The sequence below is a fragment of the Larimichthys crocea genome, chromosome XI, assembly GCF_000972845.2.
Source record: "Larimichthys crocea isolate SSNF chromosome XI, L_crocea_2.0, whole genome shotgun sequence".
NCBI classification, from domain to species: domain Eukaryota; kingdom Metazoa; phylum Chordata; class Actinopteri; family Sciaenidae; genus Larimichthys; species Larimichthys crocea.
This window is the reverse complement of record NC_040021.1, coordinates 20,281,778-20,309,504: the sequence shown is the minus strand read 5'-3', so window position 1 is coordinate 20,309,504 and position 27,727 is coordinate 20,281,778. Positions and strand designations below refer to the sequence as shown.

Genomic DNA, 27,727 nt, shown 5'->3' with positions numbered 1-27,727 from the left:
GTTCAAATTAAGTGCCAAGAACTACAAAAATGGCTGCCGCTCGGCTTCTGTCTGCTGGCCCCTCCCCCCTCTCCTCCTCAAATAGGCTGAGGTTGCCAAGCAACCAGGACCAACTGTAATCAGCAGAGCAGTTACTGCACCTGTTAGAATGTCACTTAGAAATTGAGAGAAAATGCTGAGACCTCCACTCGAACAGGAAGGATTTCTGGCCAAAACCGTATTTCCAATCATTGAACCGGCTTAACTTTGAGCATCCTGTGCCCTTCCTGATCGTCTACATAGTCTATTGTGTCGATAAATGAAGAAATGTGCCCTTGGGAGCAAGAGAGAGAAACGTTACTTCTGCCTTCCTCCAGAAAATTTCACGCTTTTTTAACATGGGAGTATATGAGGCTGTGGGGGGGAGTAGTCGATAAATTAACACGTAGCGAGCCAAAACTATAACAGAGACAGCTTCAACAGTGTTATCACTGCGACCACCTCGAATTTTCCTACGTTTTGATGGTATAATCATGTCTTTAGCTGTGCATTTGAGGCCACCATAGTCGAAAACGTTTTTTTTTTTCACTGATCGTTTTGTCATCTTCACACTCTAGCTGATGATGTCATCACTCTAGGAAACCACATACACACTCATTATAAACGCAGAATTTGAGTAAAAACCTGCTCAACTTTGAGCCTTGATAGTTTAAAAATGGTAAAAGATTTTGAAAAAAGTAAAATACGAGTTTAATAGTTGAAGAGTTTGTGTACAATTTGAAATTTGAATGAAGTCGTAGTAGTAGTAGAAATTGTAGAATGTTTGTAGAAGTTTTGTAGAATGATTTGAAGTTTGTGTAATGCATTTAAATACGGAAAATATTTGCAGAAAAAGTTGAATAATTTGTAGAATATTAATAGTAGGATGTAGAAAAGTAATAGCAGGAGTGGCATGAATGAGCTGAATCTAGTGGTATAATTTTTATTTTTGTGGGACAAAATTTGTAGGAGTAGTTACGCAGCAAAAAATGTACGGGAGTAGGATGAAGCTACCCAACCCTTTGATGAATATGATAAAATGTCAATCAAATAATTCTGTCTATTGCCCTATGGCCCCTCCTGGAGCTGCCACCTTACCGTGTTGGAGGGGTTTGCGTGTTCCAATGATCCTAGGAGCTATGTTGTCGGGGGCTTTATGCCCCTGGTACGGTCACCCAAGGCAAACAGGTCCTAGGTGAGGGTCCAGACAAAGTGCAGCTCAAATTCCCCTGATGAAATGACAACCTAAGGAACCAAGTTTCCCTTGCCCGGACACGGTCCACCGGGGCCCCCCCTGGAGCCAGGCCTGGGGGTGGGGCTCGTTGGCGAGCACCTGGTGGTTGGGTTCTTACCCATGGGGCCCGGCCAGGCACAGCCCGAAAAGGTGACATGGGCCCCCCTTCCCATGGGCCCACCACCCATGGGAGGGGTCTCGAGGGGGGCAGGTGCGGAGAGAGATGGGCGGCAGTCGGAGGCGGCGACCCTGGCGGTCCGACCCCTGGTTGCAGAAGCTGGCTCTGGGGACGTGGAACGTCACCTCTCTGGCAGGGAAGGAGCCTGAGCTGGTGCGCAAGGTTGAGAGATTCTGGCTAGATATAGTCGACACACAGTGTGGGCTCCGGAACCAGTTTCATGGAGAGAGGTTGGATGCTCTACCACTCTGGTGTTGCCCCCGGCGAGAGGCGCCTGTACGTTGGGGTTCACCCCGGTGGACAAGAAGGTAGCCTCCCTTCGCCTTTGGGTGGGGGGACAGGTCCTGACTGTCGTCTGTGCCTATGCACCGAATGGCAGTTCAGAGTACCCACCCTTTTTGGAGTCTTTAGAGGGTGTGCTGGAGAGCGCTCCCTCTGGGGACTCCCTTGTCCTCCTGGGGGACTTCAATGGTCACGTGGGCAGCGACAGTGAGACCTGGAGGAGCGTGATTGGGAGGAACGCCCCCCCTGATCTGAACCCGAGTGGTGTTCTGTTATTGGACTTCTGTGCTCGTCATGGATTGTCCATAACGAACACCATGTTCAAGCATAAGGGTGTCCATATGTGCACTTGGCACCAGGACGCCCTCGGCCGCAGTTCGATGATCGACTTTGTGGTCGTGTCGTCGGACTTGCGGCCACATGTTTTGGACACTTGGGTGAAGAGAGGGGCGGCGCTGTCAACTGATCACCACCTGGTGGTGAGTTGGCTCCGATGGTAGGGGAGGATGGCGGTCAGACCTGGCAGGCCCAAACGTTCTGTGCGGGTTTGCTGGGAAGGTCTGGCTGAATCTCCTGTCAGAAAGAGTTTCAACTCCCACCTCCGGGAGAGCTTCACTCATGTTCCGTGGGAGGCGGGGGACATTGAGTCCGAGTGGACCTTGTTCCGTTCCTCCATTGTCGAGGCGGAGCTGTGGCCGTAAGGTGGTCGGTGCCTGTCGTGGCGGTGGCCCCTGAACCCGCTGTTGGACACCAGCGGTGAGGGATGCCGTCAAGCTGAAGAAGGAGTCCTACAGAACCTTTTTGGCCTGTGGGAGTCCTGAAGCAGCTGACAGGTATCGACGTGCCAAGCGGAATGCGGCCTCGGCGGTTGCGGGGGCAAAAACTCGGGCGTGGGAGGAGTTCGGTGAGGCCATGGACAGCGACTTTCGAATGGCTTCGAGGAGGTTCTGGACCACCATCCGGTGTTCAGTGGGGACGGGGTGCTGCTGACCTCGACTGGGGACGTCTTGGGTCGGTGGAGGGAATACGAAGACCTCCTCAATCCCACCAGCACGTCTTCCTTCTAGGAGGCAGAGTCTGGGGACCCCATGGTGATCTCGCCCATCTCTGGGGCTGAGGTTGCTGAGGTAGTCAAAAAACTCCTTGGTGGCAGGGCCCCGGGGGTGGATGAGGTCTGCCTCAAGGCTCTGGATGTTGTGGGGCTGTCTTGGTTGACACGTCTCTGCAACATCGCGTGGACATCGGGGGGCAGTGCCTCTTGACTGGCAGACCGGGGTGGTGGTTCCCCTCTTCAAAAAGGGGGACCGGAGGATGTGCTCCAACTATAGGGGGATCACACTCACACGTAGATTCAATGCTCCCGATGTGGTCTGTCGTCCAGCATGTCTCGAACTTGGGTGCCGGCTGACGAGGATAACCACGATCTCCATTGTGCAGTGGCTCTTATACTCCCCGTTTGTTGGATTTCCCCTTATCAGGCTACAACGAGTCACTTGCCGGAGTCCAACCATATTAGGTGGTAGTTCATCCTTCCTGCTCATCCCTCCAGATGTTTCCTGTTTGCTTCACTTATCCTCTCCCTCTGGTCCAGTTGCTCAATATTTCCTGGCCCAACCTCTCAGCATGATTTTGTTCTGGTTACTCACTTAGCTACTAGCTGTTGCAATGATTTTACAATTTCTAGTAGTTAGAATCAAAACAGAGTCATAATCACACTTCTCCCTTATGGTCACACTCATTTTAACATCATTCTTAAATTGTTTAACATAGAATTATCACTGATCACATTTCAGTTTAGCTCATTTTTCTCTTTATGTATTACTCACACTCAGATGGAAAGTCCCCAATTGTCCAACTCAGAAATGGAAGATCCCAGAATGTCCAATGGTTTATGCCATTGCTGGTCATACTGGAAAGTCCCCATGACTATTACATTAACTCATTTGTTGTGTCAGCGGATCAGGAATCTCAACTTACTTGACACATGTTAACATTAGCATGTTAGTGCTGATGTGCTGACAGGTTAGCAATTAGCATTAGCATGTTGACATTAGCATGTTACCATTAGCATTAATTCATAGTGGCTAACGTTAATTAGCATTTGCATGTTAACATTAGCAAGGCTAATGTTAATTAGCACTAATTTTAGCATTGGTCGCTAATGTTAGCAAATAGCATGTCTTTACAGCTAGCGCTAACGCGCTAGCTGGTCTGCTGTCTCTGTCTACCATTTTAGACAGACAAGTTCAAATTAAGTGCCAAGAACTACTAAAATGGCCACCGCTTGGCTTCTGCCTGCTGGCCCCTCCCCCCTCTCCTCCTTCAAGCCTCTAATCAGCTGCACCTGTTAGAATGTCAGTTGGAAATCCTGACAGATACAGAGAGAAAATGCTGAGACCACCCCTTGAACAGGAAGGATTTCTAGCCAAACCGTATTTCCAATCATTGAACCGGCTTAACCTGAAGCAGGCAGAGCCCTTTCTGATCGTCTACATAGGCATTTTGTGTTGATAAAGTGAAGAAATGTGCTCTTGGGAGCAATTCAAAGAAGCGTTACTTCTGCTTTCCTCCAGAAAATTTCCCGCCTTTTTAACATGGGAGTCTATGAGGGTGTCAATGGGTGCTGCTGCCGAATCTTCGCATCTCAAGCCAAAACTATATTGACAGCTTTAGCAGGCGAATGTGAGTGAGACGAAAAATTTTGGTGCATTTAAGGCCATGATAGTCGAATACGTTTTATTTTTTCACTGATTGTTCTCTCTCCTCTCCACTCTAGTGATGACATCACGCTCTCTAGCTCTCGAAAGTTTTGCAATACACACCTATTAATTTTTTTGCCGTGGTTTTTGGCGTTTTTTGGCAAAACCGTTTGCCGAAACTCTTAGAAAAGTCATAGCCATCGATTCCCGGCTGAGCCGCACGTTTTGATACCCGTATGTGCGACAAAAACTCTGGGAGGAGTAGCGAGCCAAAAAACAGGCGTAAGAATGATAATAAGCACGTGGATAACATATAGTGTGCGCCTTACACGCACACTCAATAAGCATGGTGAATAACATGTAGTGTGCGCTTTCAGGCACACTCAATAAGCGCGGTGGATAACATATAGTGTGCGGCTTACATGCACACTCAATAATAATAAGCATAGTTGTATATTTTTTATTGAATTTGCTTTACATTGTTGTATAGTGTACTAGATATGTGCTAGGTATTGTAAAATGATGATACCAGTACCAATACCTGTACCCTTAAGTGATGTCATTAAATTTACTTCATTCAGTACCTGGTGTTGAAAAAACCACTGACCTTGTGAACATGGTTCAGCTGTAGCATGCTCTCTCTAGTTAAACTACTAACTCCGTGAAATATGCCAGGCCCAACTGCACTCCACAGCTGCAGCTGCTAGCCACTAGTTGTAGCTGTGGTAGTGGGCCAATCATACATCACATTACATTGAAGAATGCTTAGGGTGATTGGCTGTGAGTAAAATAATTGAATGCAGGTATTGTTTGTCGATAGTACTTGGTAGCATATTCGGACAATACCTGAAAAGGTATTCAATAACGATACCCAGCCTTACTCCTAAAAACAAAGCATTGTCTATACAGCTCCCCGTTGTATACATACATATGTTTATGAGTTTTAACAGTTTCAGATTGACTAATTAGAATGTTTTTTAGAGAAGATAACATTTGCAAGAAAAAATGCAACGATTACAACAAACTCATGATTATGTGTCTTTCTTATCCTGTCTCATGATCCCTTGATGGGGACCACTGATATAATTTGTGACAGACCTGATAAGATTTTTATAATGGATTACTTGGTTCTTGTTTATCTTGTTGAGGACCTTATTGTTGTTCAGCAGTGTTGTTTTCGTATAGATTATTCATATTGTTATGACTGATTTGAACTATCTTTGGCCAAGGTTGGAGAGATCAAGGCACATGCAGCAGAGTGGAAAGCAAATGTGCGAGCAGAGTTCCGGGAGACACGTCGGCGTATGAGTGTTGAAGTCCATGACAAGTTGCAGCGAGCTGCCACCATCCGGAGCATGGAGAGAAGGCAGCTGGGCTTGGACCAGCGTGCTGTGTCCCTGGACATGCTTTCCCCAGAGCGTCGCGCTGTCTTCAACAGCCTGGACACCAACAGCTATAAGACATCCTCCCAGGAGAGCATTGACACCAAGCTGAACAACCTTCGACTTCGGGGAACTGAGCAATGTGACCAGCGCTCTGACCACCAGACCACATCTGAGGACAACATTTTCAACCGCCTCGGCTCTGTCACCAAGCTGGCCAAGCGCAACAGAAATCGGGACCTGAAAAAAAACATCCCAAATGAGGCTCGCCGGCCTCACAGTGAGGCCTATGGCTGCAGCACACCCACTTTCAACTGCAGCACATCCATTGCAGATGAAGGTAAAAGGAAGGACGAAGGAGAGAATGAGAATGAAGACAAGGAGTGCAACGCTAGCTTGTCTGATTTTCCACTGTTTGTGGATGCCTGCAAGCCACAGAATAAGTTTGTTCCAGAGCAAAGCAAAGAGAATGAGAATGAAAGTGAAAAAATACTTGAACCAAAAGAGCTTCAGAGGGGCCCTTAGACAGTGTTCTTCTACAAAAGAAGGTTTTAAATACCACCAATAGTGCCTTAGGTCTTCCTTATTATTGTGTGTGCTTAAAGAGGGACCAAACCTGTCCATTTGTGCTATATACTGTAATTTTCACGTCTTCACCAAGCCCTATGGATCTGGCTGACACACATTGATGTACACACAATGGATGTACACGTGACATCCATTGCACGTCTGTCCGTCCTGGGAGAGGGATCCCTCCTCTGTGGCTCTTCCTGAGGTTTCTTCCACATTTTTCCCTGTTAAAAGGGTTTTTGTGGGCAAGTTTTTCCTCACTCGAACCGAGGGTCTAAGGACAGAGGGTGTCACTCCCTGTACAGATTGTAAAGCCCTCTGAGGCAAATGTACTTTGTGACTTTGGGCTATACAAATAAAATTGATTTGATTTGATTTGATTGTGTTATATGTACAAATGGAAGACTAAATGATAGTCATATTTAAAAAAAAAGTTTTCAGTTAATAAGAGTTTAAAGGATAACTACTTGGATCTTACCTTTGGCCATATGTACTTTTTCCACCCCCATAGCCACAAGGCTCCAGAATGTATTTTGCAGCCCAAAATGTATGCAAAACACAAACATGTATGAACATATCCACATCTGCAGACAACCAGTGTGTTATCTGTCTGTTAACATCATCTTTCTTCAGTGGTGTTTTTATTTCAGGCTGTAGGATAATCTGGATTCCAATCACTCAGTCACTTGTACTTTGAAGCTAATTGGAGACAAAACTTTGTCAGCATTAACCAACCAGGTTTTCATTGTGTTGTTCAAAATGCAGACCCACATATGGATGCTGGCATGGTCCCAGATTTCAGCAAACTTAGTGAATGCAATGTAATAATTTCTGATGAAAATAATTCTAATTCTGTATTCTGATTAATACATTTGAAATTATCCTTCAACCAAAATATAAATGCAATACTGTTCTTTTTTTTTTTGTCTTCAAACTTTTATTTCAACTTAGGAAGTTAGCTTTGTTAGCAGTAGCATTCAGATTCACACTGGTGTGAATATGTGGGCAAGATAAAAGCAGTCAATACAGCATAACAAATAACAAATTAAAATAAATAAACAATGGACAAAAGTGATGATTTGAAAGATTTTAAATGAGGTCTGACATGGTATATAGACCGCCTGAAGTTGTTCCCGTGACTCAATATCTGACTCAAGACAAAAGAAGAATTAGACAAATAATTAGGAACAAAATAATCACCCGCCCAAAAAAGCTGATGTGGAAGAGAATAGTAACACATGACAGAAGCTCGATTGAAATGTAACACTTCCACTACATGTTTATTGTCATGCTATTTTCATTTTGCCCAGTAAAACATAAAATGGGCATTCAAATGTGAATGAAAGCAAATCAGGGCATCCCTCATGTTGTCTGTGCATGGTTCATGAGTGAAGCTGTCTCAGTACAATGTCAAAAAAGTACTACCTAGATAGATGTGTTGCATTCACACTAGGATGATAGAACAAATATTTAAATTGTGCTCTATGAAAATGAATAAATGACAACAGAATGCAAGAGAACCCATAACACAAGAGGAGGGACTGTTCCATTTTGTACATGGAACACCAGTGAAGTGATAGATGGGTTTGAGATTATAATTGCACTGCTGTTACTGTGAGAGTGTACAATGTTATTTGTTCATTGTTAATTGTTGTCTTAACCTAAGCATCCTGTCTGTAAAAAACACAGAAGTATGGATGACCGGGTGTTTCCCTGAACTACAACTACTTTGGAAAATCCAAATTTGTACAAAGTGTAAGGTGCTTTGATGGACCTTATTTGGGAGTGAAGCTGAAACATCTGTCAATCAAGCACATATATTTCCAGACAGCTTCTGTAGGAGCCTTAATACCTCCAATGGATTCTCAAACAAACCCTGATTACGCACTGAAAATGGAAAAAAAATGACTTTTTGAATGAAGTTCTGTGCTGTTGAAGAACTTAAAAGTACTCTGCTGCTGCAGCTTTTAACCATGTACTCACCATGTTCCATTGAGAGAAATGACATCACATTCATAAAAAATGTGAACTGTGTCACTGATTGTATTAGAGTGATGATATGATGCTCACATTGTCTTTTCCACATATACTCCGTGGCCTCATATTAATGTACTCACTATCTGTGTATGCACACATTTTGTCTGATCCTGTTGTTCACATTACTAATTGAAGCTCTAGGCTAGTGTGAATGCAACAAAAGAATGGACTACATGTGTTTTAAAAACACTTTGAAGAACTGCAAAAATGGCAAAGCTTACAAAGAAAATCAAGACATTCAACAAAAAAAGCATGCTATATTGCAAATCTATATTATGATGTATATGGTGTTGATTGTATACTACCACATGTTCAGAGGATGATGCTTACCATGTTTTTTTAATTCCCTGTGTTAGGATGCACAGGCAGTCCATGCTCTGTACTGGGACGTTGCTCACGGTATCTTTTGTGCAACCATTACATTAAATGTAGTGATTGCCTTTTGGAAATCACAGAATTAAGTGCTATTTCTGAGCGTGTGGCACTGCATTTCAAGGTCCTTGGGGTGGTTTGGAATCTCATGCACCTCTAGATTTCACATCTACTATCAGTGTCTTTCAGCACAATGGAAAGATGATGGAACAGTTTCATGGCATTGGCCAGTGACCTCTGCTCACTGATATTATTCCCTGTTTTTAGCTGTTCTTTCCTGTGTCTACCTCCTGGGAGAGCATTTGCAGAATTGTATCACCCTGAGACACACTGTCTGATTATAAATTCTTTATAAATTTTTATTTATTTATTTTTTGTTTGTTTTTTGTTTTTTTCATTACATGCATTGTGGTGATTCACCAACTAGTGCAAAACAGTCACCAAAACAACAACCTCACCAGTAATGGAAAGCGCTGCACATTGAAAAGCAGGGATCTATTACTATCGGTATGGCAGAAATACACTGAAAAATTGTCCCACGCCCTAAGCTGGGAAGTCTATTCAAGGAAAGATGAATGGAATGAGTCTTCACAATTTCACTTCACAATGACCAAGTGGAGTTGGTGATTAACCCTAATCGTACTTATTTGGGTAACCTCAGAGGTATACTTTCGACATATCTCACAGGTGTTTTCTTATATCATCAGTTTTTCATGACATATTTAAACAAATTGTTCCTACTAGACCACAACTGATCTGTGATTTTTGAGACTGATACTGATCATCTTTCACAATCATTATATATGGCAAACAGAATGAGCTATGCAGATTGTGCACCAAGATTAATATGCAAAGGTAGTCAGTAGGCTGCTTTTTTTCAATAAGTTAATATTTAAGTACAAAAAATATTTAAATACATATAACACACACAAGTACACACCTCATAGTCATAGCTACAGTACTGGGAAGAATTTATTTTCTGGACCAAGAGACAAGCAATTGAATATTCTAAACAGACAACGATAATTTGATCTTCTGTTGACATTTTAATATAAGTGCTGAATATATTCCATATCTGAAAACCGTTACATTTCTCTGGACCTCCTCCATTGTATCTCTTATCAGCATTTAGGGTCCCCTCCTGAACCTAATCCGCTGCTCATTCCAGGGCTTCAAGGACAACACCAATATATCTGTCTCGGCCACTGGCCTCTGCCAAGAGTTCTACCAGATGGCATGTCAACTGAGAAATGAATACAAAGATATTTTTACACAGGACATCAAACTTTTGTCACATACTATACATCTTAACATGAATGCATCCTAACATTGGGGTTCAGTATCTAGCTCAAGGATACTTAATGGCTAATGTTAGCTAGCATTATATAAGTTTGTAAAATGTACCATTTGATATGTCATTAGGGATCATCAAAGATGGATGCTAAGCTCACCCATACACACTTTCACACATGATAGATGCTACAGCTTTGCTCCAATCAAGAGAAATTTGGGTATTAGATTAGCAGCTTGAGCTGGTGGAAGCCAGACACAGAAACAGCATTGAGAATCCAGTGGATTTTCAAAATAAAATACCCCATGCAAAACTGGTAACTGACTATTGGCGCGCACTAAAAAAAGAAAATAGTTGAACCAACTTAATTGAATTTTTTCAATTTAATTAAGTTCTTTGAAATTAAGTTAAGAAGTTATATTAATACAATTGATTTAAGTCACATGTACTTAATAAATTAATTGTTGTCAAATAAACATTTTGCATTAATTTAACTTAAAATTGAAAGACATTTCAACTTAAAGTTTTCAGTTTTTCCAACCCAATATATTGGTTTATAATATATAATAATATGGTTTAGTGTAAATTAGTTTTTATAGTAACTCTAAAATGAAATTTTTGTTTGTTTAATAAAGCTAAAATTACAATTTTAAGTTGGCTGAAAATATTTTTAAAAAATTCAAAATCCAATGTTTTTTTTTAAATGCTTTATTGTATAAATGTTAAACCATTAACTTTATGGCCACACAGCTTTTGGGCCAACACATTACACATTTGTCCATTTCAAAACACATATGCACAAGATGCAAGTAACTGTTAGGACCACAAAGCCGTCATCAAAGTGTAAAATAGTGCAACACAGTATTACACAAATATGCAATCTCAACACATATAGTGTCAACTATGAAAAAGTGCGAAGAGTACAGAAACTTCTCTTCAGCTATAGCCAATGAATATATATCTTAACAGTGTAGCTGACCAATGGGGATGAAAAAATATAAACACTTCTTCTAGAGTTTTAGAGTGTCACAACAGTTTGTTGTATAACTGAGCACATCAAACCTGAAATGCAACTTTTCGCTTGAAACGGAGGGAAATATGTCTGAAAAAAAAATCTAAAATAAAAATACCATACCTATTACGAAGTATGTATAAAAGCACATTAAACTGTGGTTTGAGGTCTCTTGGAGCATAAAAAAGGCCCAACATCCAAAAGAGACTACATATTTTACATGCTATATGTCCAAACACAGTTGTTCCTTCGCATTATGGCACAAGGCCATTTGTTGGTCATCGTTGTGTGCCATTACTGGGAGCTTTGAAGTTTGATATACAGATTTTGGACTTTGGGGGACATCTTGTGTTGATCAAGCTGCATGAAGATTTTTTGGAGCACTTCAAAAGTGAAGCGAAAGGGTTTTGGATAAGCTAGGTTGAGTGCATAAATCAAACCTAGAAGCAGGGCACAAGCTGAGGCAACCGAAGTCAGTTCATGCAACACTTCCACGCCCTCAGTGACGATGCCAATGTCTGCAGGTGGCTCCTGCAGTCCCTCCCCCTCCTTCCGAATCACAAACACTGCCATGGTGACCTGGTCCAGGTCCCTCTGAACATCATCTGCTCCACAGTCCTACAGAGGGGTACAAGACACAAACACAAATCATCATGAGCCTCACTTCTTACTGTGCTGAAGTGTTTGGGTGATGTACCAATATGTGTTATGTGCTGGGCTATTTCTTGGCTGGGTGTCATCACACACCAGAAACAGCAGAGAGAGGTGTATCAATCTGACTCTAATCTAATTGTAAGCAAGAAAGATTAGATTTCCCAACATGTCAAACTATTCCTTTGAACTTAAATAATCAAGTAAGCCCTTCTTACTTAAAAAATCAATCCAATATGTTATGTGTTGTTGCTGGGAATAACATAATGTCCAATATGGTCATGATAATAAATACATGTCAGCTATCCAACCACGGTTCAGGTGTTATGGTTGTTCTAACAACAAACAACTTACAAAAATCTCTCTTTTTTTAGTACACTAAATCTAGGAGAAGGCAAAGAGATATGGAGAGAAAAGGAGGAGAAGAAGAGGAGACAAGGAGGTGAAGATGGAAGGAAAAGAGAGTAGGAGAGGGGAAAAGAGGAGGAGAAATATGGCCATGATAATAAACATGTCATCAATCCAACTATGGTTCAGGTGTTGTGTTTGTTCTAACAGTTAACTTTTTTGTGTCCCTTTGAAAAGATGTGCTGACAAACTGTTGAAATTTACAAGGTATTCCTTGATCAGGCCATCTGCATCTTCTCCCAGGAAGATAGTGAGGGCTTTCAGCACACATTCCCTCCGATGATTAATGTCCACAGTCTAGAAAAACAAATGTTGATTAACAACAGTAATTCACAAGCCCAGAGATTCATTATAGAAAGAAAAGGGGATGAGTTCAGTGGTGTATTTTTTGAGTCGCTAAAAACATTCATGCATATGAAAGCCATGATTAGCATTGGCCTGCCCATATTAATGTCTTTATGAAGGATTCAGATATATTTTGACAGCCCTCTTAGTTATGAAGTATCTTGTTTGATGGTACAGATTTACCTGGTCCAATGTGTCCATGATGTTTGCAATCTTTTGGCGTGTTGCTCCTCCTTTGGCACGTATGACTTTGATCAGCTGACTTGAGTGCACATCTAACTGGGCCATGAACTTCCCCTCAAGAGGAACAGCCATGAGCCTCTGGAACTCTGTATTTATCTAAAAACAAAACACAAATGACAGTAGATATTGTATTATGGAACAAAATGCTGAAACTGATCTCATCTTGTATGCCAAAATGTCTATATCCCAAAAAGTATAACATATGTGGAAATTCAAAATGTAAATTCTGTCATTAAGTTCAGTGTTATACAATCTCAACCACATCAAGTCATGGCTGAAAGATAACTGCAATAAATCCTGAAGCATACAGACTTCGATCACTTTAGTTCCATTCTTACCTCTTTCTGTGTGAAGAGTGCAGGCCATCTGTCCTTCAATTCCTGAATGCTTGGTTCTTGGTTTACCACCTCATGTCATCTGTAGGCAAACATGTTAGCCATTTTGTCTGCGATGACCCTTTCATTGTCCCTTATCCCGATCTCTGTCAGAAGTTCTAGTCCAGGGGTCGGCAACCTTTAGCACCAAAAGAGCCATTTGAACCCGGTTTCCACAACCTTTAGCACCAAAAGAGCCATTTGAACCCGGTTTCCACAAAAAAAAAACCCCACTGAGGGCCGCAAATACTTTTTGACATCTAAAATGGAGAAAAAACGCATTTATTAGAAAGTAAAAAATAAACATACACTTATTAGTGCTTTGACTACCCTTTTGAAGATGGGCTATAAAGTGTTACTTATGAAATCCACAAAGTGCTACAGAGAAAATTAAATTAAATTTCTAATGAACACATTTTGAACATTCTGAGTTCTTGAAAAGCAAATGAGTCTGCCCAGACATCATTGAACGATCTATTTTCCTCTGATATTTTTCTTTTTTTAGATTTCTCCATATCTGGCCTTGTTGGGGTTGAAAGTTGGGATAGCGTTCGGGCGGGAATACCGGCTTTCGCGAGTATGACGTTTATTTTGAGCGACAAAAAACAATAAAATATACTTATTTTATTAATATTTTAATATTTAATATTTCAAGATCGCATCAAGATCTTCCAATTTAGAACTAAAACACTAAAACAATAACTAACACAAATAAAATACACATACCGTATTTTCACGACCATAAGGCGCACCGTACGAAAAGGTGCAGTCTACACACACATATGGCGCACCGCCTTACAACAACTCACACACAAGCATACAAGTGTGCGTATTTAAAAATAGAGTGGGAGCAAAACTGAGTTTGATTGTGCTTTATTTAAGTCTTTATTACAAAGTACTAAAAAATTTTAAGCACATTACCACAGCACACATTAGCACATTACCGATAATCGTCATTAATCAAACCCATCGAAGTGTGTCGTAACTTGATCGGCGCTGCCTGCCACTCTTTGTGAAACTGTCGTCTCCATCGGTCATCCATCGCTCCCACGCCGCTCGCAGACTTACTTTGAACGGCCGGTTCACACCGATGTCCAGCGGAGTTCCTTTGTCAGACCTCCCGGAATAACAGCAAGTGCAGCGTTCATTTGTTTCACTTCTTTTTTCACATCGGCTGTGAGATGGGCACGTTGTTCTCAACACAGGTTTAACAACACACATAGGGCGCACTGCACTATAGGGCGCGCCGCACATTTTGTAAAAAATATAAGACGTTTATATGCGCCTTATGGTCGTGAAAATACGGTAAATACTTTTTTAAAGTAATTTATTTTCCCAAGCCACTCGGAGCCGCAGTGTAAGGATGAAAGAGCCGCATGCGGCTCCGGAGCCGCAGGTTGCCGACCCCTGTTCTAGTCTCACTTTTTTCATGCTGTCCAGAGTCTCACCAGTAGGAAAGGATGGATAAAAGTTAGCTTCAAAAACTTTTGGCTTCTTTACTTTTTTAGCAGGGTAAGTATCTGTAGTAGCTTTAGATTTCAAGGAGTTTACACACAGCTCTGGACACCCCTGTAATTTGAGCTGGGTCCTGTAGTTTGCCATTTTGTACTTCAGTCATTGTTTCCAACCGTAGCAGCCATTGAATGAGCCAGGTTCTTTCAAACATGGGTGCTTTTTGATAAGGGCCTCTGAAGCTGTGCAGAAATGTGCATCCTCTGGATAGGCCTTGTAACGGTAAATTTCTTCTGCTACTCTTTTCAGGATATCAGACAGCATTCAGGAGCTGAGAGTCAACATTTTTTGGCTCACACGGTACTCAGTATTCCCCCTCTCTAGCTGTAGCTCTGTGTCATATGAAAATTGGGGACTTGCAAAGTCTTCTGACCACTGTTGTGTTCGAGATGACACAGATTCAGGGGATGAGAGGATAATTGTGTCATTTGATGCCCCCAAAGCACCGTCATCAGACTCAAATGAATTAGGCAGAGATGAAGTGGACTGATGATCACTGATCAAAGGTGGATTTGTTTGCTGGTGGATCACTTTGACTGTCCCCAAATTCTGAAGTTGAGTGGTAGAATTCAGATCGAAGAAGTCGTTGCCAAAGTCTTGGTCCATGTATTGCAGTCTGAGGTTATCTTTTAACCCAAAGGTAGCTTTATCGTGCCAAGAAGGTCTTCAAGTGACTCTGGGATGCCATTTGGAAGAGTCAGCTTTTCAATGTTGTTCTCTCCTAAAATCACCTTCAGTCTTGCAGGTGTTGAACCAGCCATGGTGGTCTGAGAACAGAGCACAAGCACAGTCAGTGAGGATCAACATGTAAACCACTGACATTTCCAATTAGGAGAATTTAATGTCAATCTAGAGGAAAAGACAGAATGCAAAGAGAGGAGGAAAGGGGAGGAGAAAATGAAGAGGAGAGGTGGAGATCAGCTGAGGCAGCGAGGAGAGAAGGCAAACTGAAGAGTAGAGGGGAGGAGAAGAGAGATGGCGAGAATATGGGAGACATCGAAGAAAAGAGAGAAGGAGAGGTGGAGGAAATGAGAGGGGGTGAGGAGAATATTAGAGACAACAAGGAGAGGAAAGAAAAAAAAGAGAAGAGAAGCAGAAGGGGGGAGAGCATAGGATTAGCATTCACTGACTGGAATCCAGTTTAAATGATTCGCTTTGTGTTGGGCAATGTGGCAAAAAGCTGAGATGAGATCTAGTCTCGTATCACCATATTGATATATTGTAATATTGGCCAACTCTCCCCCTTTGTTTTTCCCAAATTATTTATATACACCCAGTAAAGCGTGTCTCTTTGTTTCTCCAGTGCTATGCTTCATGTGGAGATGCAAGGACTATGGGACAACAGAGAGTTGCGAATCATTTAAACACAAAATGTATTCATCAAATGTAGCCAGCCCTCTCTAATTAGATTTTAAAGGGATAAGTTCAAAAAAAAAGTTTGAAAACAAAACCCAAATGCCCATATGTATATATTTTTTGCAATTGTTTTATATATATAAAGCTGATTCCTGTTCAGTGTAAAACTGAATTAAGTTTAAATGAGACATTACTATTTTGAGCTTGCATACCCTTGTTGTTGATGAAGTGAAAGTACGCAAGTTCACAAGTAAAACGAGCTGCCTGGCACACCTCCACACAGGAATGCCCCTCTTGAAGTAGTCACAGAGCTGAGAAGAAGTTAGGTCAGAGGGTGGCGGTGGGGCATCACATTGGACACCAAGCCAAAGGTTGTGGCACTGTCCAGGGTTCCAACCAGAGGTGATGTAATCCTTCTGCTATCAGCAGACACCCCTCTGTAGAGGTTGACAGGAAGGAAAGGAAGCACTACAAGTCCTAAAGGTTAAAGATATGTTCGAGTTAGTCTGTTGATCTTTCATCATGTTTATAGTGTTCATCTGCATCTATGTACTTAAATATATGTATTCAGACACAGACTAGAAGTGTGCTAGGTCTATAAGAAATCTGATGGCTGTATTTTCTGTGTTCAATAGCGTAATACTTTCTTCTATGACTTCTAATTTTGATTTATAGACATTTGTCCTCCATTCTACAAAGATTGAGTCGTGTTGATTATACCAGTAAAACTATTAGTACTGTACATACAAATTTGTTTACATCTCATGTTGAAAAGGGCTTACAGACAATCACCTGCATTTCACATTTACTGTAAGTGTTGAAATTACCACTACAGTTAAACCTTACCTCCCACATTGCCCGTGGCCGTGAGCGCATGAACTGTGCGCACCAACAGGCATACTGCAAACCACCACTCGTGTATAAATGCGCGCGCCCGAAGTAACACCAACACACTGCATGAATACACAACTTTAAGCTCGCGTTACGATATTTAAACAAGAGAATCCCGCCAGCAAACTATTAACTTAACCGACATGTCCAAGCACAAACTACCAACAGGTCTGATATTTACATTTTGCTAATGTTAGCAGGGCTGAATAATAGCCCTGGTCAGGTCAGTTTACTAAACACTTAACAAACTTAACAATACAGTTGGACTATTTATATATCTAATATATTAAAATATTAGTTCTACATTTTACTTACCTTCAAGGACTATGGAAAAAATGATATCTTTGTTACCTTATTCCCAAATGGTTGGAGCCGAAAAAATGGCGTCTCAACCGCAAGTACAAAATTCTGGAGAAGGCGGAGACGTCATGATGTCAAACGCACTGCGACACGAGAAATCTAATTGATGCAGGTTGACTTAAACGAGAATAGCAGGTTACATCTGTACTGAGGGAACAACACGTAATAACAAGTTGATATACTCCACAAATGTAGACTGGCTCCACTAAAGCAGAAATCTTACTGAAACTCACTCTGAACCTTACGTAACTTCAACTACTGCTGAAATACACTTTTTAGAATGTGTAGATGTGTTCAGGCAGGACTTTTATGAAATTGGGATAGGGTTGGGGCAGACTATACAGTCAAATTACAACAACGTCCTGTGTCATAGTGACACATCTTGAATCATCTTAGTTCAAGGTACCCTTACAAGATTATAAAATATAGCTTCACTGATGTGTTAAGGCTCTTCTGAACTTTGTAGTTTTACCACAGATAACGTCAATGACATCTGCTGTCGCATAATAACGTGATGGATTCTCTGAGCACCGCAGAGGTCGTCTTGCTTATGAATTCTTCTTAACGTCTTTAATTGACCTCATGATGTTTTACATCAAGCTCAACGAAAAGTGTTTAGGAAAGGACTTAAGGAGGTCATTTGTTGACTACTCAACTGGCACACCTGTTAATTAAACTATTCCAAGTGACGACCTCATGAAGCTGCCTGAGAGAATGCCAAAAGTGTGCAAAGCTGTCATTAAAGATAAAAAATCTAAAATCTAAAAATATATATGTATTTTTGTTTACACTTTTTTGTTGATCTTTGTTGAATTCTATGTGTGTTATTTTATAGTTTGGATCTTCAGTTCATCTACAATGTAAAAAATAATAAAAATAGAGAAAGCATTGAATGACGAGGTGTGTCTAAACTTTTAAATGGCACTGTATCTAAAGGTGTTACCTTACTTACCATGATTCTCCTCTGCACTTCATTATGTTTGCAGAGATGTTAGAATTTATGATCAAGCACTCTCAAGATTCATAACAGTTGAACATTATAGGAATTCTAATGATTATGAATTAATTAGTGGTGGCTGTGGCTCAGTAAGTAGAGTGGGTCGTCCATTAACCAGATGATTGGCGGTTCGATCCACAGCTACTACAGTCTGCATGTTGAAGTGTCCTTGGGCAAGATACTGAACCCCAAATTGCTCCTGAAGGCTGCACCATCGGTGTGTGAATAGTTATACTCAAACTGATGAGCAGCTGGCATCTTGCATGGCAGCTAATGCCATCAGTGTGTGAATGAGATATGTAGTGTAAAAGTGCTTTGAGTGGTCAGAAGACTAGAAAGAAGAAAGTGTTCAGGAGCCTCTGATGTCTTATGCTGTATTATTTATTGACGCTTGGCCAAGGAGAATTAGAGACACTCTCATAGTACATCAGAAGTGCCTGAGTCGGTCTCACATTCTGCCCAACTCATGCTGGTGGATAGACTTTAAACCCAAAGATAACACCACAAATACTATACGCCCAGAATTAGTCAAAGAGAATATTTTTACCTATGCAGGTTTTATTGTCAGCATATTCTAGTCTGGAGACACAGATTAGAACGGCAACGGCAAGATATCTATTATGACTATGAAGGCAGCAATAGGTCCAATAGCAATAGACTGGCACCCAGTCAAAGCCAAACAATTAATACCGAGGACCTCAAGGCCCACACGTGACTTTGTGTAACCTAAGGAAATAAAATTCCATAACAAAATGCAGCATAAATACCAAAAGCACTGCTTACTTGAATGTTAACATATCCAAACTGATGGCAATCCATGATCATCTGTTGTGTACCAGTTAAGAAAGAAGTCAAATTATTATTTTAGTTATATTAGTAGTAGTTAGTACATAGTTATTCAAGTTATATAAAAAGCTAATATTGAAACTATCAATTAAAAGAAGCAATGGAATGTTTGATGTTCTTTGGCAATGTATCTGTTTTATTCTGGCAAGATTTTTACACTTGGGTATTGAGTAATAATGTGACCTGTCTAATATTATATTTAGTTTTATAATGGAGAACAGAAAATATGATACTTTGATAATACTGGCCTACTTTTCACACAAATGTAAATTGTATAAACCACTCTATGGTTGATTTATTAAACTAACTAAACTACATATATAAATGGATAATGGATCAAATGTAGAATAGAAATAGAAATGCATGAAAATATAGAAATAGCTTATTACCACAGTTCATTTAATTTTTATTTATTTTGTAACGTTTAATCATGTGAAATCATAATCACTGCCTTTTCTTTATAATTATAAAATAGCAATTAAAGCTGCAAGCAGCGATGGTCGAAATGTGCGCATGTGGAAATGTGCATAGAGCACCACGCCCACACCGTTTCCCCAAAATTTGTTCGTTCAAACATGACCCCTTGTCAACCAGCCCAAAACAGCAAAAATGGCGATTTTCATTCTTAAATATCTGGCTTCCTGTTCATTGTAGCCCATTGCTCCAAGAGAGGTCCTGGCATGTTCTACAATTCGGCTGAGTTTCATAATTCTGTGTCTAAAACTGTGGTGGGGCTGTTCCAAAGAAAGATTCCAGGGGGCGCTATAGAGCACTTTTGCCTTGCCTGCTCATTAATTATGCAGCCGAATTGTGCATAATATTGGTCTTAACAACCACAAGACGTTTCAGACAGTCCTGACAAAGTATATAGAAGCACAACATATGAGTGTCTGAGAATCACAAGCAATCAGCAGGGGATTCGTGGTGATTTTTCTTTGAATTTTTTTATGGATCGCCACACCCACACCGTGTCCCCAAAATTCATCCTTTTGATAACTTTTACTCAGGACGTCTATGTGAACACTCCTACCAAGTTTGAAGTGAATTGGATGAAATCCCTAGGAGGAGTTCGTTCAAACATGACCCCTTCTCAACCAGCCCGAAACAGCAGAAATGGCGATTTTCATTCTTAAATATCTTGCTTCCTGTTCATTGTAGCCCATTGCTCCAAGAGACTTTTTTGTAGGTCTTGACATGTTCTACCATTCGGCTGAGTTTCATAATTATTTCAAACAGCGGGGCTGAAAAATTCCAGGGGGCGCTGTAGAGCTTTTTTGCCCCGCCCCCTCATTAATTATGCAGCCGAATTGTGTATAATATTGGTCTTAACAAGCACAAGAAGTTTCAGACAGCTCTGAGAAACTATATGATAGCCCAACACCTTTGTCCGAAAATCTGCCCAAAAGTAAATGGAGTCTTGTTTTTTTTTTCGAAAAATCGGCAGCGTTGACTTTGACGCGCCGTCAGGGCCACGCCCTCTGATGAAGTTGTGATTTTGATAACTTTTCATTGTCGAGGCCTTAATAACACACGCCAAGTTTCAAGCACATCGGATAAAATCCCTAGGAGGAGTTCGTTCAAATGCGACCCCTGGAATGAGGCCAAAATACGTAATTTTACGCCTGACATTGGGGGGGTAGGCAAATTTTCGTGAGTTTTCGGGGGGGGGTATGGGCCGTCGAAAATGCGATTTACTTTTAGGAAGAAGAAAAAAAATACAAATGCGGAATAAAAAATAAAAAAAAAAACATGCGAAATTCAATAGGGCCTCGCACCGCGTGCTCGGGCCCTAATTACATAAGAACTAGACAGCATGAACATGTTTGAACTACAAAACTATTGCTCAACATCCCCCGATCCTCCATCTGCTATCTGCTGCTTCTGTCTGCAGCCTGGCAGACTGTAGTAGTTACCCCACGGATATAATCGTCAGTCCGATGTGGGACTTCCTGGTCAGATAGTACTTTCACAAGAATCTTAAAACGCTAACACGCTGATCTAGTGATCAGGTTAGACGTTATTTCGACTGTGCTGTTTCGTAGAGAAGAGATTCAGTAACGTTTGTCTCCAGTTAGGTCGTAGCCAGTGTTAGCGTGTCTAACTTTAGCTATGTCCGCCTCGGGTGGATGCTCCCCAGCAGGCCAGAGCTCGGGCCTCGGCCCTGGAATGTCTATGTTTCGCTGGCTAGAAGTGCTAGAGAAAGAGTTTGACAAGGCCTTCGTGGACGTGGATCTGCTGCTCGGAGAAATAGACCCAGATCAAGTGGATATTACGTACGAGGGTCGGCAGAAAATGACCAGCCTGAGCTCCTGTTTTGCTCAGCTTTGTCACAAAACCCAGACGGTGTTCCAACTCAACCATAAGCTCGAGGTCAGTAACTGTTTGTACGGTAAACGTTCCACTTGGGTGTTACATGTAAGTGCTGGCGGTTATCATTCACAATACTCTGAGATCGAAGAGTGATTGGTGGTAGCAGTGCAGCTTTCTGTTGACACATCATGCATCCATTCTGAGTGGCATTATATACACTGAATATGATCTACCGTCGCTGTGTGTAACTTCTAAACGCTTACGTTGCGTTATGCCTCATGTAAGGCTATGAATAATGTAGCTGTATGACTGCATGGTATGTCACTGCTGTGCCGTTTAAAACGCCATGCCACTGATGTGACTGATATATTTGACTACATCTTGTGCCTCTATTGAAGTACAGTTATATACAGAGCGCCATTCGACAGCTTCACACCTCAGGAGGCTACACACACACACACACACACACACAGGAGGAGCTACCTGCTTCAAACAGTGACGGTGGCAGATAGCAGCAGCACTTCTGGTGGCAAGCTCAGCTGCTGCTGTTCTGGGCATCTGTTAGTGAGATTCATTCATTCATTCAAGTTTGTATTTAGAAAGAAATATCATATGTGTGTCCAAAATCCCAATTGTGTCTGTCATTGTATGTCTCAATGTATCACAGGATTAAAGGCTTTCTAAAACTTAATATATTTCTTATTCTGTTTATGCAGTCATGATAAAGCAGATAAAAAAAGGTCACAATGAGTATATCATTGTAGTTATTCACTGTTTTATGAGTAGCTTTATTAAACCCGTTACTACAATATTTAAATATTTGAATTCTGGTCTATAGCAAGGTTTTGCAGTAAAATCTGTCTGAACAACATAACACAAAAGGCAGGCCCACTTCCACATCAAAATGATGAGCCCTTTCCAAACACAGAGCACTTTGAGTTGTGCTTTCTGCTGGGTTCAGCACTGGCACAGTTTCACCACATAGCATATTTACTCATGGGAGAAGCACATAAATGAAGGAAAAAATTATGAGTTAGTTCACAAGCCTGTTGTACAAAATGCGTCTCAAATGCTCCTGTTGGAGTTTCAAGCCATGTCGAGAACAGACCAAAACAGCGTCAGCTTAGCCAGATCTCACTTTTATTCATTTTTATTTTTCCATTGTAGCATTAGAATTGCCTTTTTTGGTTCTGTTTTAAGTGCCTGGTGGGCTTCTGCTGTTAGCTATCTAGTGAATGCCCATAGGTCACATGGACATCTACTAGCAGAATACCTAATGGGGGAACCCCTCTGGTCATATCTACATCACACTGCTGATGCCACTGTTATGTGGCCACACCACATTGTCACAGCAGCTCTTCTGGCTGCTGAGCTTGTCACTTGTAAGAGCCACTGTTTTGGTGCATTCTTGATGAGACTTAAAAACACCAACAAGGACATTTTGTACAACAGACTGTCTGTGGTAGCTGCTGCATGTCGGGCTGCCACAGACAGTGGCAGGTCAGTGGCAGCTGAGCCTGTCAGCAAATAGCCACTGCTAGCTGCTGCAGTGACTCTGTGGCGTGACCACAACATGCCATAGACATGCCTGGTGTTCTGCCGGCAAGTATTTCACCTGATAGATGCCCATCACCACAGCTCCCGCTGCCTGCATGGCATAATGATCATTATATTCTTTTTCAAACGTGCAATAGAATCAAGTGTTGTAGTGATTCTGCCACCCACAAAATCCTGGGCTGAAAACTGGTGAAAGACTGTTTTTACCTCTAACTTTACCTCTAGTTAGCCCTTCTTTATTGGATATGATTAATTTGTCTTTATTATCAGGATATGTACCACAGTCCTTCAAAATAGCTGTAATTAAACCTCTTCTTAAAAAGCCCACTCTAGATCCAGAGGTTTTAGCCAATTTACAGACTGATATCAAATCTTCCCTTTCTCTCTAAGATATTTGAGAAAGCTGTAGCTAATCAGCTGTGTGACTTTCTCCATAAGAAGAGTTTATTTGAGGATTTTCAGTCAGGATTTAGAGTGCATCATAGCACAGAGACCGCTCTAGTCAAAGTTACAAATTACCTCCTAATGGCATCTGACAAAGGACTCATCTCTGTACTTGTCCTGTTAGATCTTAGTGCCACATTTAACACCATTGACCATCAAATTCTTTTACAGAGACTGGAACATTAAATTGGCATCAAAGGAACCGCCCTAAGCTGGTTTAAGTCGTATTTCTTAGATCGACCTCAGTTCACGTCAATGATGAATCCTCCATGCATACCAAAGTTTGTCATCGAGTCTTACAAGGTTCTGTACTAGGACCACTTCTATTTAGTTTATGTATGCTTCCTTTAGGGAACATTATTAGGAATCACTCCAGTAATGTTCATTGTTATGCTGACGACACCCAATTATATTAATTGATCAAGCCTGATGAAACCAATCAGTTAACTAAACTCTAAGCATACCTTAAGGATATAAAAAGTTGGATGAACTACAATTTGCTGATTTTAAATTCAGACAAAACTAAAGTTCTTGTAATTGGACCCAAACACCTCAGAAACTTCACCACTGACTCATCAAGTTTGATAGCAGCGCATCTTTTTGATTGACAGCTAATTGGCTAATAATCATTTTGTGTTGGAAGGGGGCGGGACAACTGTGAATTTTGATTGGACATAAATTTAAGTAGATTTGCCGAGGGACCAATTAAGTTTTCAAATTTATGTATGATTCACTGGCCCTTTAGCAAGTTACTTGGAAAGGTGTTGGAGACCCCTGTTCTAGAGACTTAGTTACTTTAGATGGGATCACCCTGGCCTCCAGCTCCACTGTAAAGAATCTTGGAGTTGTTTTTGACCAGGATTTGTCCTTTAATGTCCACATAAAACAAATTTCGAGGACTGCATCCTTCCACTTGCGTAACATTGCCAAAATCAGACGCATCGTGTCTCAAGCGGATGCAGAAAAACTAGTCCACACATTTGTTACTTCTAAGCTGGACTATTGTAACTCTTTGTTATCAGGCTGCTGTTTCTTAGGACTTTGCAGCTAATTCAGAATGCTGCTGCATGTGTTCTGACAGGAACCAAGATCAGAGATCACATCTCTCCCATTTTGGCTTCCTTGCATTGACTACCTATTAAATCTAGAATAGAATTTAAAATTCTTCTCCTTACTTACAAAGCTCTTCATGGTCAGGCACCATCATATTTAAAAGAGCTCATGGTACCTTACTACCCCTCTAGAACACTGCGCTCTCAGGATGCTGGGTTCCTTGCGGTTCCTATAGTTTCCAATAGCAGATTGGGAGCCAGAGCTTTCAGCTATCAAGCTCCTCTTCTGTGGTGTTAGGTGTTACTGAAAGGACAAATAAAAGTTCTCAAACTGAAATACATCAACTCACTCATGTGGCAGCATGGCAGACAGGAACAAAGGACCTAACAACACACACCCTGGTCCTTATATCACCTCCTCTGTGATGCTAGACTCCTGCCATCCTCCTGGTTGTAGGTGATCTCCACCCACGAAAGCTTAAGACTTTTAACAGCCACCCCTTCAAATATGAAATATTTGTATTTAGATTAAATCTCAAGCTTATGATTATGTGTCGTTAGAGGGCGTGTTCTCCATAGGTTTGAGTAATACTAGTCTGGCCACAGGTCTGATGTATCTTTTTCCATTAATGGCGACTCTACCATCCTTGCTGGGCATAACATGGGTTACTTTTCCCACAGGCCACAACCCCCTTGGCAGTTGAGGATCACCATTAAAACCACTGCTCCTTCCTCCAGTTTACAGTTGTCTTTCTGCCATTTATGACGAATTTGCAGGTTAGGAAGGTAGTCTCTGATGAATCAGGACCAAAACAGGTCAGCTAATATCTGGCTGTGTCTCCATCGTCTTTTACCAATGAATCCAGTACCTGTGTATACAGCTTGAGGGAGGGAGGCATCTTTCCTTCCCATGAGGAGGAGATTTGGGGTTATAGGATCTGGATCAGCTATGTCTGCAGAAACCTATCCAATGGGTTTGGAGTTTAGAATACCTTCTATTTCTGTCAGAACTGTAGCATGGACTTCTTCTGTTACTGTTTGCGAGTGTAGAGCGACTCTTAAGGCAGACTTGATCAATCTCACTTCTCTCTCCCACTTACCACCGAAATGAGGGGCATTTGGTGGGTTGAAGTGGAAATGTATTTGTTGTTTCTCCAAATGTTCCTTTAAAGTTGGATTGAGGGTAGAGAATGCCTCTTTCAGCTCCCTTTCTCCCCCTTTAAAGTTGGTACCGCAATCTGATAGTAACTCATAAGGGCGTCCTGTACGGGCAATGAAACAGCGAAGGGACATGAGAAAACTGTCAGTATCAAGACTGGTGAGTATTTCTATGTGAGTACAGTGAGTGGTTAGGCATTTGAACAATATCCCCCACCTTTTCTCTCGTCTTCTCCCTATTTTGATGTTAAATGGACCGAAACAGTCAACACCTGTGGATCAGAAGGGAGGCTTCCATAATCTCAGCCTGCAGGGGGGTAAATCAGCCATTTTAGGATTTCAGGCTTAGCACGCCATTTCCTACGTTCGTTACAAGTCCACTGGTGTTTTTTCACAGCTTGCCTACCACGGAGAATCCAGTAGGTATGCCGGATAGCTGCAAAAATCCTTTCTGGTCCAGGATGGAGGAGTTGTTCGTCATGTTTTATCAGGAGGCAGGTTGTGGGGTGTTTAGGGTCAAGAACTATAGGATGAATAACATCAGGATCTAATGTTTCTATCTGCCGAAGTCTACCGCCTACTCTAATGAGCTCTAAAACGCTATCAAATTGGGGGGAGAGGGGAAGTAGACGATTCTGAGGGGAAATCTCTTTACCGGCTTTCAAGTTCTTGAATTCATCAGGGAAACTCTCAATCTGAGCCTGTGAGAGTAGGAATGCCTCGGTTTTCACTCAAGTCAAAGACTTTGTATCGACATGACTCTGACTGCAACGAGTTAAGAACTACAGTAGAATCTGTCCACAGAACTGCTGGACAGGAAGCATCAACTCTGTTAGAATCAGCTGAGACAACTGGGCACCTGTTAGGGCTGCAGACAACTCTAGACGAGGTATGGAGAGGGATTTCAGGGGTGCAACCCGTGACCTGGCCATCACGAAGAAAATGCGAGTTTGACCATCTTCACCTTTAGATATGCTACTGAACCGTATGCCCTCTCTGAAGCATCACAAAATACGTGTAGTTCTTTGTTTGTAGCTGAAGGTGAGTTACCATTACCACTGCTTTCGTACCATCGAGGGAAGTTGATATGAGTCAGTTCTGGGAGTTCACTCTCCCATTTCTTTCATGCTTGAGACAGATCTCCGTCTTTGATTGGTGTATCCCATTCTTTCTGATTAATCCAGCACTGCTGAACTAGGACTTTGGCTCTAGTAGTGAAGGGCACTATATATCCTAGTGGATCATATTGTGAGGCAAGGATTTTGTAGATGTTTCTTAGGGTGAGGTTATGGTATGGGACAGGGTCTATACTTAAAGCCCAAGGAATCGGATGAACAATGCCAAATTAGCCCAAGTGCGCCTTCCCTTGGGTCTGTTTGGTCTTGGTTTAGCCAGAGCTCAGCACTGTCCGATCGTGCCTCTGGTGGTAAATCATCCACAACAGATTGACTATTGCTGGCCCACTGCCTAATCTCGAATCCTCCTGTGGTCAGTGAAGCTCTCAGCTTTTGCAGGAGTTGTTTTGGCTTCTACTGGACATCGGAGACAGTTATCAACATAGAATGGCTGGGTAACGGTTTCAACAACATCTGCTTTCTGCTCAGTGTGATCCTGGACATGCTTTTGCAATGCATATATAGCACAGCATGGGCTGCTAGTCGTTCCAAATGGGAGGACTTGCCGTTCATACACCTCTGGTGGTATTTTGCATTCCATGTTGCGCCATAGAAACCTGAGAAGGAGTCTGTCTTCAGGTAACAGTCTCACTTGGTGAAACATAGATTTAATGTCACCACTAATCGCCACTCTATGCTGACGGAATCGCAGGAGCACACCAATAAGGGAGGGACCTAGAGTAGGACCAGGAAGCAGCTGATAATTGATTACTTGGCCTTGATACGAAAAGGAGCAGTTAAACACTATGCAATGTTTACCATTATGCTCAATAAGGTGATGAGGAATATACCAAGATTCTAAGGACTGAGTGACTTGATCAGGTCTAAGTTTGGCTATATAACCAGCTTGGACTAGCTTATCTACCTCCTTATTGTAGATTTCAGCTAAATCTGGTTTCTTCTGCAACTGCCACTCAGCTCTTCGGAGGAGGGTCATCACAGAGTCTTTGGGAGACTGTAGTTTCTGGGCATT

General features: G+C 41.7%; 1 protein-coding gene across 2 annotated transcripts in view; it reads left to right on the top strand.

Moving 5' to 3' along the window:
- Positions 1–20,819: 20,819 nt before the first annotated feature.
- The window catches only part of gopc (golgi-associated PDZ and coiled-coil motif containing), a 29,519-nt gene continuing 22,611 nt past the window's right edge, over positions 20,820–27,727 (top strand). The window contains exon 1 of one of the 2 annotated variants that reach the window (XM_010756080.3): positions 20,820–21,428. In XM_010756080.3, the coding sequence (XP_010754382.1) occupies positions 21,168–21,428 (261 nt within the window). In that variant the 5' untranslated portion in view covers positions 20,820–21,167. The remainder of the gene's footprint in view (positions 21,429–27,727) is intronic. The other variant, XM_010756081.3, reaches the window with a different exon arrangement.